This window comes from Telmatherina bonti (assembly GCF_933228915.1).
Source record: "Telmatherina bonti genome assembly, chromosome: 24".
NCBI lineage: Eukaryota > Metazoa > Chordata > Actinopteri > Atheriniformes > Telmatherinidae > Telmatherina > Telmatherina bonti.
This window is the reverse complement of record NC_136633.1, coordinates 28,364,389-28,382,684: the sequence shown is the minus strand read 5'-3', so window position 1 is coordinate 28,382,684 and position 18,296 is coordinate 28,364,389. Positions and strand designations below refer to the sequence as shown.

At 48.7% G+C, this 18,296-nt stretch overlaps 1 protein-coding gene across 3 annotated transcripts in view; it reads left to right on the top strand.

Annotated features, from left to right (window-relative positions):
- The window catches only part of nid2a (nidogen 2a (osteonidogen)), a 94,815-nt gene that overhangs the window by 36,565 nt on the left and 39,954 nt on the right, over positions 1 to 18,296 (top strand). For 2 of the 3 annotated variants that reach the window (XM_079263883.1, XM_079263882.1), the window contains exons 9-15: positions 479 to 518; positions 640 to 749; positions 845 to 978; positions 1,061 to 1,172; positions 1,476 to 1,676; positions 2,953 to 3,183; positions 12,564 to 12,710. In XM_079263883.1, coding sequence (XP_079120009.1) covers positions 479 to 518; positions 640 to 749; positions 845 to 978; positions 1,061 to 1,172; positions 1,476 to 1,676; positions 2,953 to 3,183; positions 12,564 to 12,710 — 975 coding nt within the window. The remainder of the gene's footprint in view (positions 1 to 478; positions 519 to 639; positions 750 to 844; positions 979 to 1,060; positions 1,173 to 1,475; positions 1,677 to 2,952; positions 3,184 to 12,563; positions 12,711 to 18,296) is intronic. The other variant, XM_079263884.1, reaches the window with a different exon arrangement.

Below are 18,296 nucleotides of genomic sequence, written 5' to 3'. Positions count from 1 at the left end.
AGATGGATGATGGTGGATGGATGATGGATGGATGGATAGATGGATGGATGGATAGATGGATGGTGGAAGGATGGATGGATGGATGGATGGATGGATGGTGGATGGATGGATGGATGGATGGATAGATGGATGATGGTGGAAGGATGGATGGATGGTGGAAGGATGGATGGATGGATGGATGGATGGATGGTGGAAGGATGGATGGATGGATGGATAGATGGATGATGGTGGATGGATGGATGGATGGATGGATGGATGGATGGATAGATGGATGATGGTGGATGGATGGATGGATGGATGGATAGATGGATGGACAGAAGCTGGTAGTCTACAAACCCTGCATGCTGAAACAGGGAACCATGGAAAAGCTGCAGGAAAGTAGCCCTGACAGGACCGGAGCGTCCCATCTCTGGTGGAAAGCATTGAGTTTTGTTGGTGCCATGCAATAATCAGACGTCCTCTTTTGTCTGTCTTTCAGTGATTCAGTACACCACAGAGAATAAGGAAACTTGTTCCAGGTTTGTGAAGCTTCATGATGTGATGCAACCCTGATGCAACGCTGCCCACCCTGCACAACTCCACAACTCCATCCTTCCCTTACCGAAGAATGTGCTTGTTTTTCCTGCTCGCCTCGTCTAGATTCCAGCAGCAGTGCTCCCAGAATGCCTTCTGCTCTGACTACGCCACAGGGTCCTGCTGTCACTGCCACTCCGGTTTCTATGGAAACGGACACCACTGTCTCCCCGAAGGTTAGAGCTCGGCCGTTGTCGATCTTATCCCATCTAGTTTTTTTTCTTGCTGAAATGCTGAAGCTTTTTGTGGTGTTGTACGTTTGCTGCTGCAGGCGCGCCACAGCGTGTTAGCGGTAAGGTGAGCGGGACGGTGACCGTTGGATCAACTCCCGTGGAGCTCAACAACATCGACCTTCACGCCTACATCGTGGTGGGGGATGGGAGAGCGTACACCGCCATCAGCGAGGTACAAGCCTGACTTATTGAACTTCTAAACTAAAAGAGACTGAACTGACCAGTCACATGATTCCCTTGTCCTGATTGGTTAGGTGCCGGAGTCGGTGGGCTGGGCCTTGATGCCTGTTGCACCTATCGGCGAGCTGTTCGGCTGGCTCTTTGCTCTGGAGCTGCCAAACAGCCAAGCAGGGTTCAAAATCACAGGTAAGCGTGGTTTTGGCTGTTTAGTTGTCCTGAAGACCCCGTCTGCAGGGAGACGAGGGATCTCTGACAACGAGGACATTCTGTGTGTCTGTGCGAGTGTTTTCGGTCACCCGGCCAGCTGCATCGTCTCCAGAGATGTGATGTGATATCGGGCTTCCACCTCCCTTCTCTAATAGGAAACAGCTGGATGTGTGTGTGTGTGTGTGTGTGTGTAGACGTAACATTTTCCTTTTTCTGCAACGCAACTGCAGCAGGATTATGTGGACTATAAACAAAAACAGAGTCGACTGGCTGTGTCACCAGGTGCGGAGTTCACCCGCCATGCGGAGGTGGTGTTTTCCCCTGGTAACCAGCGCTTGTCCATCACGCAAACGGGTCGTGGCCTTGATGAACACAACCACCTCACCGTGGATACCGTCGTCAATGGCAACGTGCCGGTCATACCACATGGAGCGGAAATCACCATGGAGCCCTTCAAGGAGACCTACCAGTACTACCCGTCTGGTAAGCAGAACAGCAACACTGGACTCAACTCAAACACATTTTACCGCCATAGAATAATCATCAGTTTTCATAAATTATTTATTATTATAACAACTTCCATCCTGCAAGAAAATGCCAAACATTCAGTCATTTTAGGGATTTTTAACCCTTTAAAAATATGTTAAAATGTCGAGATTACTGCCTCATTTATTACAAACAACTATAAAAACTCACTTATTTTCCATATTATATATATTAGTCTTTGTTGGTTGTTTAGCACCTGGATATGTCAAAGATTACACACCTAATTGATTTGATTCCATTTTTTAATGTAGTGTCAGACTCCCTGTGGGGACCTTTAAGACAAAATATATGAAAAAAATGCTTTAAATTCATCATATTTCATTCACATATATTTTTTTTAGTCTTTTTTAATAACAATGGTCAAAAATATCAAACATTCAATCTTCTTCTTTTCTTTTAACCCTTTAAATGCCAGTTTGAATGTTCATATTATTAATCATGCAATAACACAGTATAGTAAATATAAATATTTTAATAAAAGTATTTTTTTTCCTCCTAACAAGTTCAGACCTGCCATAACAGAATCCATTTTTACAATATATGTTTGTATTTATATGGTTTTTAAATGGATAATAAAAAAAAATCAATGATTCAATTATAAATCAAATTATTTTTTTTAACTTGCTTATTACATGCAGAGATTTCTCCAGATTCTCTGAACTTTTGAGGAGGTTATGGTCCTCAGACAGATGGATATACTGTAATTGTATCCTGAGAAAACATTCTTAAACTGCAGAACTTGAAACGGTGAAGCTCGCCACATCCTTGCTTGTAAACTACAGAGCATTTCTGGTTATTACTTTTATACCCAATCATGGCGCCCACCTGTGTCCAGTTAACCTGTTCACCTGTGGAATGATCCAACTCAGCTTTTGTTATTTGTTTCTCCTGTTTCAGCTTTTTTGGAACTTGTTGCAGGCATCAAAGTCAATATGAGTAAATATTTGCAAAACTACAATAAAGTTTATCAGTTTGAACATGAAATATCTTCTCTTTGTGGTGTAATCATTTGAAAATAGGTTAAAAACATTTTTGTAAATTGTTTTTATTTAATTTTTACACAATTTCCCAAATTCACTGGAAGAGATGAAGCACCAGAAATGAGCCCTGAGGTGCCCCAGATGTTTGAAATCCACAGCATGTTCCAGCTTTTTACTTTCTCTTTTCCTTCTTCTGTCTGAACTCTTTTCATCTGTGTGTTTTCTCTCTGCAGTTGCCACCTCCATTTCCATCCGGGAGTTTACAATCGTTTCGGCAGAGCGAGGTTCAGAGTCTCAAACCTTCCAGCTGAAACAGAACATCACCTATCGCGACTGTCGGCATGACAACAGAGCCGCTGTCCCCGAGACGCTGCAGATCGTCATGGAGAGGGTGTTTGTGATGTACGTCAAGGAGGAGCGGATCCTGAGATATGCCATCACAAACAAAATCAGCCCGGTTGGAGGTAGGTGGAGCCGAGATGCAGATGTTTTCCTCCAACAGTTTGTCTCCCAGAGTTATGCTATTGAATGCTGTTAAGAGCCTTTCTACCCCCAGCAGAGTGACTGGAATGAAAGTAAATGAAGTAAATCTAATATGGCCGTATGTTTTTCACCCAATGATGATTAAAAACATGCACGATGCAGAGTAAACATGAAAACTAACAACTGCATCGTGTTGTAAACACTCCACGATGTCGTGCACATTAAGAACAAGAGGAGTTAATAAAACTGTTTGTTCCAAATCTTGATGTAATTTCAGATATTACACAATGATGCTCAGTTTATTAAAATATAGTAAACCTGCATTTACTACCTCACACTAACGTCCATGAACTAATGGCTCCAAATGGTTTATGTTTCACCCCGCCGTTGGACCATTACAAGAAGAAAAATGCACCTGACTGATTGGCTAAATCCATTCCAGGCCGGTCGTAAGTGTTTAAGTGGCTCTAAACGTGACGTTTCTCTCCTGGAGAATCCATGTAGCAACCAGGCTGGTAATTGTTCTAGTTCTGCCACAGCCAAGCCACGGAGGAGTGTTGGACGGAGCCCAGGTTGAAGCACACATGCTGTAAGCTGAAGATGGTCGTACACACAAACCAGAGACGTTAACGTGTCTGCATGACCTCTGCTGTTGCCAGACTGTCTATTAAAGGCTAGAGGCAAATAAAATCCACTAAAACTTATTAGAACCACAGCCTGCGTCACATCTGACTGGATTCTACATCTTTAGTTTGTCCATGCATGCAATCTTAATATTAATCTGCAGGGAAACCAGTGAAGTTCAGTAACAGTTCAGCATTTTGACAAGATTTTTGTTTTTTTCTGCAAGAACAACTTGGATTTTCTGTTTAAGGAAAATGAGACAGAAATGTTTTCCTTAGATGTAGAAGATTCCACCATCAGCGCACTGTAAAAACTGAAGTTTAAGTAAGATTAAAAATCTTAAATTGAGTACACATATGCTTATTTCTTTTTTTTTTTTTAGGTAAGATAATTCTCTTTTTTATTTTTTATTTTTTTGCCAGAGAATTCCTATTGTTTTAAGAGTATTTTTACTTGTTTTGGGAAGTCTTGACAAGCCACATTTTCTTGTTCTGTTGGCAGATAATTTATCTTATTTTAAGCAACATTTACCTCAGTTTTGTATATTTTTTCTTGTTTTTTAAGGCTGAGTTTTTGCAGTGTGTATGATGTCCTCTGCAAATTCAGGTAATCAGGGAATGAGAATACATACACTGCAAAAACTCAGCCTTAAAAAACAAGAAAAAATATACAAAAATGAGGTAAATGTTGCTTAAAATAAGATAAATTTGAAAATTTGGCTGTTAAGACTTCCCAAAACAAGTAAAAATACTGAGGAATTATCTGGCATAAAAACTAAGAATTATCTTACCTTTAAAAAAATAAGCCCGTGTCTACTCATCTAAGATTAAAAATCTTAAATTTTCAGTTTTTACAGTGCACAGAGTCCAGTGCATACAGAGATTCCTCCTTATTCGCTGAATCTTCTGGTGGGAACTTCAAAGCCTGAGAAACCTTTTTCTCAAACTGTTCCACAGTTTTTAGGGCCAGTTTCTCTCTGAAATGCTCCTTTATGTCCATGTTTCTGACCTCTTGCTTCTTCTCAGCTGGACAGAGGTTCATCAGTCTGACACAAACTGGCTCTGAAGGTTGTGGAGCGAAGTCAGAGAAATGTTCCTCAGAATAAAGAACCATCTAGAGGATCAGGAGGAATCTCTGTATGCACTTCACCAAGCCGAGGAGAAGCCGCGGATGTGTTCATGTTGGGAGCGTGAAGTGATTTATTCTTTTACTACTTAGGTTTTATGCTTGTTAAAGCTTTATTGCTCCCATGTGAACCGTGAATCAGCCCGTTGAGCCTGAAAATGGACCTCCAGGCAGCGTGGCGCTTTCACGCTCATTGTGTTTTATTACAGGTGAACTTATTCTAGTGTCCGTTTTTATTTCCCTGCACTTCATGTGCATTCATGTAAACACGTAACATGTTTAGCCGTCAACGCGGAGCAGCGCTTCCTTCGCCCGCTCAGTCTGATGCAAACCAGACGGAGACTCGGGCAGACAAGAGCCTCAGGAGATGAAGTGGAAAAGAAAACCTTTGAGACAGGGAGGCACTTCTTTGGATGCAAACCAAGTTTCCGTCATTTGAACGTCAACACGCTGATTAAAAAGGTTATGATGACATATCGCACACATGCACATGCTCGCTGGCAGCGATACGCCCAGAAAGCAGCTGGAAGAGCTTTGGGGGATCAGGGGTTTTCTAAACACGGGTTAAGTGGTGTGTATGTGTGTCAGGAGGAGCATGTGTGTGTGTGTGTGTGTGTTTTTGTGTGCAGGGGTCTTACACTTTCTGGGAAGCAATATTCCAGCCAATGACAGATTTTAGAGGGAGGGGGGTTGCCGGGCAGAATAGCTGCCCCGTGAGGTCATGAGAATCTGTGACTGCAGACGGGCTTCAGGCTCCGCAGTGCAAGAAGAGATAAAACTACACTAATTAATCCGCGTGTGTGTCTCCCGCTGTGGAGCCGGATTTGTTCGACCTGGTGAATAAACGTCCAGGTCCAGGTCCAGGTCCAGGTCCAGGTCCAGGTCCAGGTCCAGGTCCAGGTCCCGTTCTGCAGGCTGGATCAATCCAGCAAGCTGCGTTTTCTTTACTCGTAGAACTGCACAGAAACTAAATAAAAAAAATACTACTAATAATAATAAAAAACGCTCATGGAAACATTTAAAAAAATAAGTCTGAAATATTGCTAAAACATTTTTACGTGAGAAATATATCGCAAAAGTGTAATGGAAACACTCCTTTTGCGTTTACGTGTCCCCGGATGTGACACTGGGGGTCGTGACCCGTTCCATTTTGGCAGTGTGAAACAAACATCCGCGGATTTCAGTGTTTTAGAAAAGAAAATTAAGGAGAAACATTTCGTAAAGCCATTGCAAATTCTGCGCGGGAAGTTGAAAACCCCAAAATAACACTAAGTTGCTACCTAGTATAAGCTGCAATTCTCGTAAAATCTCAAGAATTTACAAGAACTGAGGCTTATGCACTGAACACTGTTCAATGGAAACACCTGCAAATTGCAATTTTTGTTTGTCGAAACGTACAAATATTGCTTTTACTTTGCTTTACTTTAAAAATACTGGAAATGTAAATGAAGCTTGTTTGCTGCTTCATATGAAATATTTTATTTAATTATCTAGACTTAAATAAAAGAACCTTTTTAATTGCAGGCTGTATAATTATTCAATCTCAATTAATCCCATTTTTTATCACAGAACAATATTCTCCCAAAAAGCAACATTCAATATTTATATTGAAAATATAGGTAATATTAATGTGTGGAAAATGGATTTCATTTAATTTCTATTCAAAATGTAGAAAAAGAGAAATTATTGCTGGCTAAAACAGACCTAAAATGAAAACATCATGTTCAGGACTTTACCCAGCAGCTCCATCATGTGTCCATGATGTTCTCCATGTTCCCGTCCACACGCTTCATCACCAGACATGAACATGTGACAGTAAACAGGCTCTGTTGTAGTTTGTCTGGTCCTGCAGCAGAGCTGATCACCTCCTGCTCTGCCTGCAGCTGGAAGCTTCTAGAGAGTTCTTCTGGACGGGGGAGGGGCTTATGTGGTAGGTAGTGGTAGGAGCTGTCTTTCTTGATTTGCGTAAGGCTTTTGATACTGTGAATCATACAGTATCACTAAATAAATTGTCAAAATTCTGTTTGCATGAAAATACAATTAACTGGATTCAATCTTATCTCAGTGACAGACAACAGTGTGTCACAGTGAATAATGTAACATCTCCACTGCAAGCCTGCATTATCGGTGTACCGCAGGGCTTTATTCTTGGGCCACTGCTGTTCACACTCTATATTAATGATCTTCCAAACATTTGCAATGCCAAAATAATAATGTATGCTGATGATACTGTAGTGTACACACATGGTGATACTGTGGAGGAGGTGGCTCAAAAACTTACAACAGAAATGAGAAAAGTGTCAAACTGGCTGAAAAATTCTTTAAATGTCAAAAAAACTGTTTCTATGTATTTTACAAAAAGTTTTAAACTTCATAATTGTCCTAAAGTCATGATAGAAGGTCAACCTATTCAAAATGTCGAACAATACAAGTATTTAGGTGTAATTCTTGATCCAAACTTAAACTTTAAGAAACATATTAAAAAGTTAACTAATACTTTAAAATTTAATCTTTCAACCTATCGGTATATTAGAAACTCACTAACCACTGAAGCATCATATGTATATCTAAATGCAATGATTTTTTTTTCACATTTCCGATACTGTATGACAACTTGGTCACCGGCATGTGTTACTACTCTTAAGCCTCTTGAATCACTATTCAAAAATTCTGTTAAAATTCATGATAAAAAATCACGAATTTATCATCATTGCAAAATTCTTACTAAATATAGTATTTTAAGTTTTGAGAATTGTATTAGATATTCTAATCTATGCTTATTGTTTAGGATCATTCATGGCACTGTTGCTCCACCACTGAAGACTTTTATCCCTCTGTGTTCTGAAGTTTCTTCTCGAGACACTCGGACATCTCTCCGGGGAGAGTGCTATATAAGAAAACTCAACTCTGCTTTTGGAAGATCAGTATTCTCTTATGTTGCAATGAACCAATGGAACAAGTTACCTACGGAGCTTTAGAAATGTACAAATTTTAGTGAGTTTTCACACTTGCTGAAACGATGGCTCACTCTTGTACCCATTACTGATTACTTCGAATGTGCTATGGTGGCAGCCTTGTTTGTAGAGGCTATGGTTAATAATTGGAAGCTTATTGTATGTAATGTTGGGAATTTTTTTATGTGTTGTGTTTTTATAACCTTGAAGTATCCAAACGCATCTTCAGCCTGCTCTGGGACTACAGGTGGAAATTAGCACTTGTACTATAACCTGGCATGACGCATCTTTCCCTGCAGGGTTAATGTTGTTTGTGCACTGTCCCATGGATCAAATAAATAAATAAATGAAATGAAATATGTAGCTTCTAGAGAGTTCTTCTGGACGGGGGAGGGGCTTATGTAGCTTCTAGAGAGTTCTTCTGGACGGGGGAGGGGCTTATGTAGCTTCTAGAGAGTTCTTCTGGACGGGGGAGGGGCTTATGCAGCTTCTAGAGAGTTCTTCTGGACGGGGGAGGGGCTTACGTAGCTTCTAGAGAGTTCTTCTGGACGGGGGAGGGGCTTATGTAGCTTCTAGAGAGTTCTTCTGGACGGGGGAGGGGCTTATGCAGCTTCTAGAGAGTTCTTCTGGACGGGGGAGGGGCTTACGCAGCTTCTAGAGAGTTCTTCTGGACGGGGGAGGGGCTTACGTAGCTTCTAGAGAGTTCTTCTGGACGGGGGAGGGGCTTATGTAGCTTCTAGAGAGTTCTTCTGGACGGGGGAGGGGCTTATGCAGCTTCTAGAGAGTTCTTCTGGACGGGGGAGGGGCTTACGTAGCTTCTAGAGAGTTCTTCTGGACGGGGGAGGGGCTTATGCAGCTTCTAGAGAGTTCTTCTGGACGGGGGAGGGGCTTACGTAGCTTCTAGAGAGTTCTTCTGGACGGGGGAGGGGCTTACGTAGCTTCTAGAGAGTTCTTCTGGACGGGGGAGAGGCTTACGTAGCTTCTAGAGAGTTCTTCTGGACGGGGGAGGGGCTTACGTAGCTTCTAGAGAGTTCTTCTGGACGGGGGAGGGGCTTACGTAGCTTCTAGAGAGTTCTTCTGGACGGGGGAGGGGCTTACGTAGCTTCTAGAGAGTTCTTCTGGACGGGGGAGAGGCTTACGTAGCTTCTAGAGAGTTCTTCTGGACGGGGGAGAGGCTTACGCAGCTTCTAGAGAGTTCTTTCTAGGCGATGGGTGCGCCGTCTGCAGTAATGCGGACTCTGCGCCGGTCTGTCGTGGTGAAAAAGGAGCTGAGCCAGAAGGCGAAGCTCTCCATTTACCAGTCGATCTACGTTTCTACCCTCACCTATGGTCATGAGCTGTGGGTCGTGACCGAAAGAACCAGATCTCGTATACAGGCGGCTGAAATGGGTTTCCTCTGCAGGGTGGCCGGGGTCTCCCTTAGAGATAGGGTGAGGAGCTTGGAGTTGAGCTGATGCTCCTCTGCCAGTTCAGGTGGTTCAGGCATCTGGATAGGATGCCTCCTGGACACCTCGGCTGGTCTGGGGATGCCTGAGCTCTAAGCAGGGAAGGCCCCACAACCCGGCATATGCAGTAGAAAATGGATGGATGGATGGAAGGATGGATGGATGGAAAGATGGATGGGTTGATGGGAAGATGGATGGATGGACGAATGGATGGATGGATAGATGGATGGATGGATGAAAGGATGGATGGATGGATGGATGGATGGATGAAAGGATGGATGGATGGATGGGTCGATGGATGGATGGAAAGATGAATGGATAGACGAACGGATGGATAGAAGGATGGATGGATGGAAAGATGGATGGGTCGATCGAAAGATGGATGGATGGACGTATGGATAAATGCATGGATGGATGGATGGATGGATGGATGGATATATATAATGTATGGAAGCATATGCAGGATTTGTTGCCAGTTTAGCCAAACAGCAGAAAACTCTGCATGACGTCTCATATTGACCTTCAGACTGAGACGAGACACAGAGGAATGTCAGTATCAGCCGATAACATCAAACATTTTTACTTAAAATGGGACATGAAGTCCGTCTTCTCTCTGAATGTCTTTTTATGGCTCTAAACGCCACATTGTCTTCAGGTTGAGTAAAAGCCGTGATGTTGGCTCATTACTGGTTCCTCAGCGACTCCCCCAGTAAAACCAGTCTGTGTTTGTACAGCTTCTGCGTGAAAAGCAGCTGGTGGGAAACTGCTGTCATGGCTTTGATGGTGTGCAGTCCGTGCGTGGGGTGCGTGTTCTTCACCCCTCAGCCTGTAATTATCCCTCCGCCGCCTCTCATCTGCACTTCTTCCCGACCACGTTACACTTTGAAGAGTCTCTGATAATCAGACAAATTGCTCTGTGACCTCAAGCGGGGTCTGCGTTTTGTTTATGTACAGAGTGTTGAGGCTGTTGTTGTTTATGATGGCGGAGGAACAGTAGAGCCTCACACATCAGTAAACTGTGTTAGTGTTTTACGGTTCTTGTTGTCCCGGTTGTAATGCAAGCCACAGTAACGTGCGGTATTTCCCACATGAAAAGCAACAGTGTCACAGCAGGACTGCTTGTGTTAGAAGTTCCAGCGGTTTGGTGGTGGAACCAACACCACCAACACCGCCAATATCGCCCAAATTTGCTTCCATTCTCAGCAAACTAGTCCTTTTGTTTGTCTGCATTCCTGACTAATTCCCTGCTCGTCTCTTCCGCCCGGCTTTCCGGGAAATACATCCGAGGTTTGTTTGTGAAAATCAGCCGTGGAGGAAAACCGTGCTTCGTTCCTCCCTTTCTGGTGTCCCCTGTCATGTGGATCTGACCTCATCCGTATGGTTTAAATCTCGCCAATGCGTTGTCGAGGCGTGGCGAGGGCCGGCGTGGCGCACGGAGCGGTTCTACATGTGTGTCTGGTTACGTGTCCTGTAATCTCATCGCTGGAATGTTTCCAGCCAATAATCCAGATTATTCTCAACTCAGGACGCCTGGTTCGTCACAGAGTCCCTGAACTCTACATAGAATGAACTGAGAATAGAATAGAATAGAATAGAATAAATCTTTGAAAGATATTTTTCAGCTAAATAATTTGAACTTTCAACAAAACTTCTACCTGATTCTGATTCTTGAAGAATTGAGAATTTTTATCGTAAAATTTTCGATTTTTTTTTTAAATTCAACCTCAAAATTCAGTCAAACCCTGTTATTATTATTTCTTTTTAGATTTCTTTATATGTCTATAATTTGGCTTTTACATGTTTAATTTTTAATGTTTCTGTGCATTTTTTTAAATCTCTGATTTGTGATGTAATTTTGACTTTTTATAAAAAAAATTTACTTTTGACGCAAAATAAATGTTTTGGGTTGTTTTACATATTAAAACTGATCTATTTTCATCAGAATTCTAATTTTCAGTCTTATATCTGAAAATTCTCATTCGTAACTCAGAATTCTGACTTTTGTTTTTAAATCTGGAAAAATCAAATTTTTTTACCCCCATTTTTTAAATCCTGATTTGTCTCTTAATTTAGACTTTGTTTCACAGAAACAAAGAATTTTCTTTTTGTTTTTACATATGAAAACTTTGACTAATTATCTCGGGATAAAATTTCATTTTCATATCTCAAAATTCTATCTTATCCCTTCATTCTGACTTTGGAGCCTAAATTTTTTTTTTTTCTTGAAAAAATTCTCAGAATCTTAAAATAAATTTTTTTTGTTAATTCTGAGATTATAACTCTGGAATTATAACCTGGAAATTTTAACTTGGAATCTAAAAAAAAAAGTCTTGTTTTGTTTCTCTCTTTTAATCTTCTGTTTTTTCGCTGAATCAGCGACGTTGCGTGTTTCAAACAGCTAGCTGCTGATTTTAACAGGAAGCGAAACATCGCGGTATAACCAGAATCGTCCCGGATGTAAACGTTGTATAGTGTCGGTTTCTCAGCTTCAGGATGCTGCTGGGCAGCAGCGGCTCTAGACACACACGAGATAGATGTCACTGTGTCATCAAACACTTCCGGAACGCCAAGTTTTCAGGCCAGAATTTCCGCTTGGAAATTCTGACTTTATGGTCAGAATTCTGTTTTTGTTTTGTAAATCTCAGCGTTTTGCGACGTGCCGGATGCCGATGGAGGATATGGCCACTTCGCTCAGTCCCATGAGGCCTGCAGGTTTTCAATGTGTCCCTGCTTCAACCCACATGACCAAATTAAATGGATCCAACAGCCTATGAAGTTCTGAACGACGACTCATTACATGAGTCATGCGTGTTGTTGCAGGGACGTGTTGGAAACCTGGAGGCCCGAGTTGAATAGCTCTGGTTTGGGAGCTCTTAGATACCACGTTTCTGTCAGTCTTGCTCAGAGAACCAATCAATCAGAGATCAATGTAATCAATCAGTTCTTTGAGAACAGCTAAACTTGTTTACTCGACTTTTCTTGTTTTATTATCCAACTTTTAATCATTGCTTGTATTCCATATTTTTAGCTAAGGGGTGTTCGGCGCTCTTATTGTTTGAAATTTGCTCTTTGGATAAAATTTGAGTCGAAGTGGTCGCAGCTGTCCAGCGTTTCGCTGGCAGGATGGCTGCAGCAACGCAGATCGTTGGCTTTAAACTCAAATCCCTGCTGCAACCATCAGTCTCACCATTTCCTCCATTGTGTCTTGTGCAGTTGAGCCTTTGGGGCCGGAGGCGGTGAACCCGTGCTACTCTGGGAGCCACGACTGCGACACCACAGCGCAGTGCATCCCACTAGAAGGCCAGGCTTTCCACTGCCAGTGTGCTACTGGCTACACCGGAGATGGACGCAACTGCTACGGTAACCTCATCTCTGTCTAATGCGCTCCACACACAGGATGCGACGGACGCCAACGACAGCGGCGCGTATCAGGCTCCCCAATAAATCTGATTGGTTCAGATGGGAATTTTCGAGGAAGTGTCAGAAGAAGCCCGCAGAGTTGGGAGATTTTGCTTAAATTGACAGAAATCTTGCTGGTAACTCCAAAAGAAGTCAGTAAAACCCTCCCTGATTGGTTGGAGAGCGACATCAGCAAAAGTTGAACATTTTTCACCTTTCTTGTGTTGCATGCCCCCAAATGCTCGTCTACGTGAACGAGGGCGAAATTTTCCCGTGCATTAATGTCGCCTGTCGCTCGAATGGAGGAGGGCAGCGATTTTCACCTCATCGCACGGCTTCCATGGCCGCTTCCATGGCCGCTTCTATGGCCGCTTCCATCACCGCCTCCATCACCGCCTCCATCACCGCCTCCATGGCCGCTTCTATGGCCGCTTCCATCACCGCCTCCATCACCGCCTCCATGGCTGCTTCTATGGCCGCTTCCATCACCGCCTCCATCACCGCCTCCATCGCCGCCTCCATGGTCGCGTCCATGGCCGCCTCCATCACCGCCTCCATTACCGCTTCAATCGCCGCCTCCATCACCGCCTCCATCACCGCCTCCATCACCGCCTCCATCGCCGCTTCCATGGCTGCTTCCATGGCCGCCTCCATCACTGCTTCCATGGCCGCTTCCATCACCGCTTCCGTGGCCGCTTCCATGGCCGCTTCCATGGCCGCTTCTATGGCCGCTCCCATCACCGCCTCCATCACCGCCTCCATCGCCGCTTCCATGGCTGCTTCCATGGCCGCCTCCATCACCGCTTCCATCGCCGCTTCCATCACCGCCTCCATCACCGCCTCCATGGCTGCTTCTATGGCCGCTTCCATCACCGCCTCCATCACCGCCTCCATCACTGCCTCCATGGCCGCTTCCATGGCCGCTTCTAAGTCCGCTTCCATCACCGCCTCCACCACCGCTTCCATGGCCGCTTCTATGGCCGCTTCCATCACCGCCTCCACCACCGCTTCCATGGCCGCTTCCATGGCCGCCTCCATCACCGCCTCCATTACCGCTTCAATCGCCGCCTCCATCACCGCCTCCATCACCGCCTCCATCGCCGCTTCCATGGCTGCTTCCATCACCGCCTCCATCACCGCTTCCATCGCCGCTTCCATCACCGCCTCCATCACCGCCTCCATCACCGCTTCCATCGCCGCTTCCATCACCGCCTCCATCACCGCTTCCATGGCCGCTTCCATCACCGCCTCCATCACCGCTTCCATGGCCGCTTCTATGGCCGCTCCCATCACCGCCTCCATCGCCGCTTCCATGGCTGCTTCCATGGCCGCCTCCATCACCGCTTCCATCGCCGCTTCCATCACCGCCTCCATCACCGCTTCCATGGCCGCTTCCATGGCCGCTTCTATGGCCGCTCCCATCACCGCCTCCATCGCCGCTTCCATGGCTGCTTCCATGGCCGCCTCCATCACCGCTTCCATCACCGCCTCCATCACCGCCTCCATCACTGCCTCCATGGCCGCTTCCATGGCCGCTTCTATGGCCGCTTCCATCACCGCCTCCACCACCGCTTCCATGGCCGCTTCCATGGCCGCCTCCATCACCGCCTCCATTACCGCTTCAATCGCCGCCTCCATCACCGCCTCCATCACCGCCTCCATCACCGCCTCCATCGCCGCTTCCATGGCTGCTTCCATGGCCGCCTCCATCACTGCTTCCATGGCCGCTTCCATCACCGCTTCCGTGGCCGCTTCCATGGCCGCTTCCATGGCCGCTTCTATGGCCGCTCCCATCACCGCCTCCATCACCGCCTCCATCGCCGCTTCCATGGCTGCTTCCATGGCCGCCTCCATCACCGCTTCCATCGCCGCTTCCATCACCGCCTCCATCACCGCTTCCATGGCCGCTTCCATCACCGCCTCCATCACCGCTTCCGTGGCCGCTTCCATGGCCGCTTCCATGGCCGCTTCTATGGCCGCTCCCATCACCGTCTCCATCACCGCCTCCATGGCCGCTTCCATGGCCGCTTCTAAGTCCGCTTCCATCACCGCCTCCACCACCGCTTCCATGGCCGCTTCCATGGCCGCCTCCATCACCGCCTCCATTACCGCTTCCATCACCGCCTCCATCACCGCCTCCATCGCCGCTTCCATGGCTGCTTCCATGGCTGCCTCCATCACCGCTTCCATCGCCGCTTCCATCACCGCCTCCATCCCCGCTTCCATCGCCGCTTCCATCGCCGCTTCCATCACCATTTCATCGCCGCCTCCATGGGCCGCTTCCATCACCGCCTCTATCACCGCCTCCATCACCGCCTCCATCACCGCCTCCATCACCGCCTCCATCGCCACTTCCATGGCCGCTTCCATGGCCGCCTCCATCACCGCTTCCATCGCCGCTTCCATCACCGCTTCCATGGCTGCCTCCATCACCGCCTCCATCACCGCCTCCATCACCGCCTCCATGGCCGCTTCCATAGCCGCCTCCATCACCGCCTCCATCACCGCTTCCAAGGCTGCTTCCATCACCATTTCATCGCCGCCTCCATGGGCCGCTTCCATCGCCGCCTCCATCACCGCCTCCATCACCGCTTCCATCGCCGCTTCCATCGCCGCCTCCATCACCGCTTCCATGGCCGCCTCCATCACCGCTTCCATCGCCGCTTCCATCGCCGCTTCCATGGCCGCCTCCATCACCGCCTTCATCACCGCCTCCATCACCGCCTCCATCACCGCCTCCATCACCGCCTCCATCACCGCTTCCATCACCGCTTCCATCGCCGCCTCCATCACCGCTTCCATGGCTGCTTTCATCACCATTTCATCACCGCCTCCATCGCCGCTTCCATGGCCGCCTCCATCACCGCCTCCATCGCCGCCTCCATCACCGCCTCCATCACCGCCTCCATCACCGCTTCCATCACCGCCTCCATCGCCGCTTCTATTGCCGCTTCCATCACCGCCTCCATCGCCGCCTCCATCGCCGCCTCCATGGTCGCTTCCATGGCCGCCTCCATCACCGCTTCCATCGCCGCTTCCATGGCTGCTTTCATCACCATTTCATCACCGCCTCCATCACCGCTTCCATGGCCGCCTCCATCACCGCTTCCATCGCCGCTTCCATCGCCGCTTCCATCGCCGCCTCCATCACCGCTTCCATGGCTGCTTTCATCACCATTTCATCACCGCCTCCATCACCGCTTCCATGGCCGCCTCCATCACCGCTTCCATCGCCGCTTCCATCGCCGCTTCCATCGCCGCTTCCATGGCCGCCTCCATCACCGCCTTCATCGCCGCCTCCATCACCGCTTCCATGGCTGCTTTCATCACCATTTCATCACCGCCTCCATCGCCGCTTCCATGGCCGCTTCCATGGCCGCCTCCATCACCGCCTCCATTACCGCTTCCATCACCGCCTCCATCACCGCCTCCATCGCCGCTTCCATGGCTGCTTCCATGGCTGCCTCCATCACCGCTTCCATCGCCGCTTCCATCACCGCCTCCATCCCCGCTTCCATCGCCGCTTCCATCGCCGCTTCCATCACCATTTCATCGCCGCCTCCATGGGCCGCTTCCATCACCGCCTCTATCACCGCCTCCATCACCGCCTCCATCACCGCCTCCATCGCCGCTTCCATGGCCGCTTCTATGGCCGCTCCCATCACCGCCTCCATCGCCGCTTCCATGGCTGCTTCCATGGCCGCCTCCATCACCGCTTCCATCGCCGCTTCCATCACCGCCTCCATCACCGCTTCCATGGCCGCTTCCATCACCGCCTCCATCACCGCTTCCGTGGCCGCTTCCATGGCCGCTTCCATGGCCGCTTCTATGGCCGCTCCCATCACCGTCTCCATCACCGCCTCCATGGCCGCTTCCATGGCCGCTTCTAAGTCCGCTTCCATCACCGCCTCCACCACCGCTTCCATGGCCGCTTCCATGGCCGCCTCCATCACCGCCTCCATTACCGCTTCCATCGCCGCCTCCATCACCGCCTCCATCGCCGCTTCCATGGCTGCTTCCATGGCTGTCTCCATCGCCGCTTCCATCACCACCTCCATCCCCGCTTCCATCGCCGCTTCCATCACCATTTCATCGCCGCCTCCATGGGCCGCTTCCATCACCGCCTCCACCACCGCTTCCATGGCCGCTTCCATGGCCGCCTCCATCACCGCCTCCATTACCGCTTCAATCGCCGCCTCCATCACCGCCTCCATCGCCGCTTCCATGGCTGCTTCCATGGCCGCCTCCATCACCGCTTCCATCGCCTCTTCCATCACCGCCTCCATCACCGCTTCCATGGCCGCTTCCATCACCGCCTCCATCACCGCTTCCGTGGCCGCTTCCATGGCCGCTTCCATGGCCGCTTCTATGGCCGCTCCCATCACCGCCTCCATCGCCGCTTCCATGGCTGCTTCCATGGCCGCCTCCATCACCGCTTCCATGGCCGCTTCCATCACCGCCTCCATCACCGCCTCCATCACTGCCTCCATGGCCGCTTCCATGGCCGCTTCTATGGCCGCTTCCATCACCGCCTCCACCACCGCTTCCATGGCCGCTTCCATGGCCGCTTCTATGGCCGCTCCCATCACCGCCTCCATCACCGCCTCCATCGCCGCTTCCATGGCTGCTTCCATGGCCGCCTCCATCACCGCTTCCATCGCCGCTTCCATCACCGCCTCCATCACCGCTTCCGTGGCCGCTTCCATGGCCGCTTCCATGGCCGCTTCTATGGCCGCTCCCATCACCGTCTCCATCACCGCCTCCATGGCCGCTTCCATGGCCGCTTCTAAGTCCGCTTCCATCACCGCCTCCACCACCGCTTCCATGGCCGCCTCCATCACCGCCTCCATTACCGCTTCCATCGCCGCCTCCATCACCGCCTCCATCGCCGCTTCCATGGCTGCTTCCATGGCTGCCTCCATCACCGCTTCCTTCGCCGCTTCCATCACCGCCTCCATCCCCGCTTCCATCGCCGCTTCCATCACCATTTCATCGCCGCCTCCATGGGCCGCTTCCATCACCGCCTCTATCACCGCCTCCATCACCGCCTCCATCACCGCCTCCATCGCCACTTCCATGGCCGCTTCCATGGCCGCCTCCATCACCGCTTCCATCGCCGCTTCCATCACCGCTTCCATGGCCGCCTCCATCACCGCCTCCATCACCGCCTCCATCACCGCCTCCATGGCCGCTTCCATAGCCGCCTCCATCACCGCCTCCATCACTGCTTCCAAGGCTGCTTCCATCACCATTTCATCGCCGCCTCCATGGGCCGCTTCCATCGCCGCCTCCATCACCGCCTCCATCACCGCTTCCATCGCCGCTTCCATCGCCGCTTCCATCGCCGCCTCCATCACCGCTTCCATGGCCGCCTCCATCACCGCTTCCATCGCCGCTTCCATCGCCGCTTCCATGGCCGCCTCCATCACCGCCTTCATCACCGCCTCCATCACCGCCTCCATCACCGCCTCCATCACCGCCTCCATCACCGCTTCCATCACCGCTTCCATCGCCGCCTCCATCACCGCTTCCATGGCTGCTTTCATC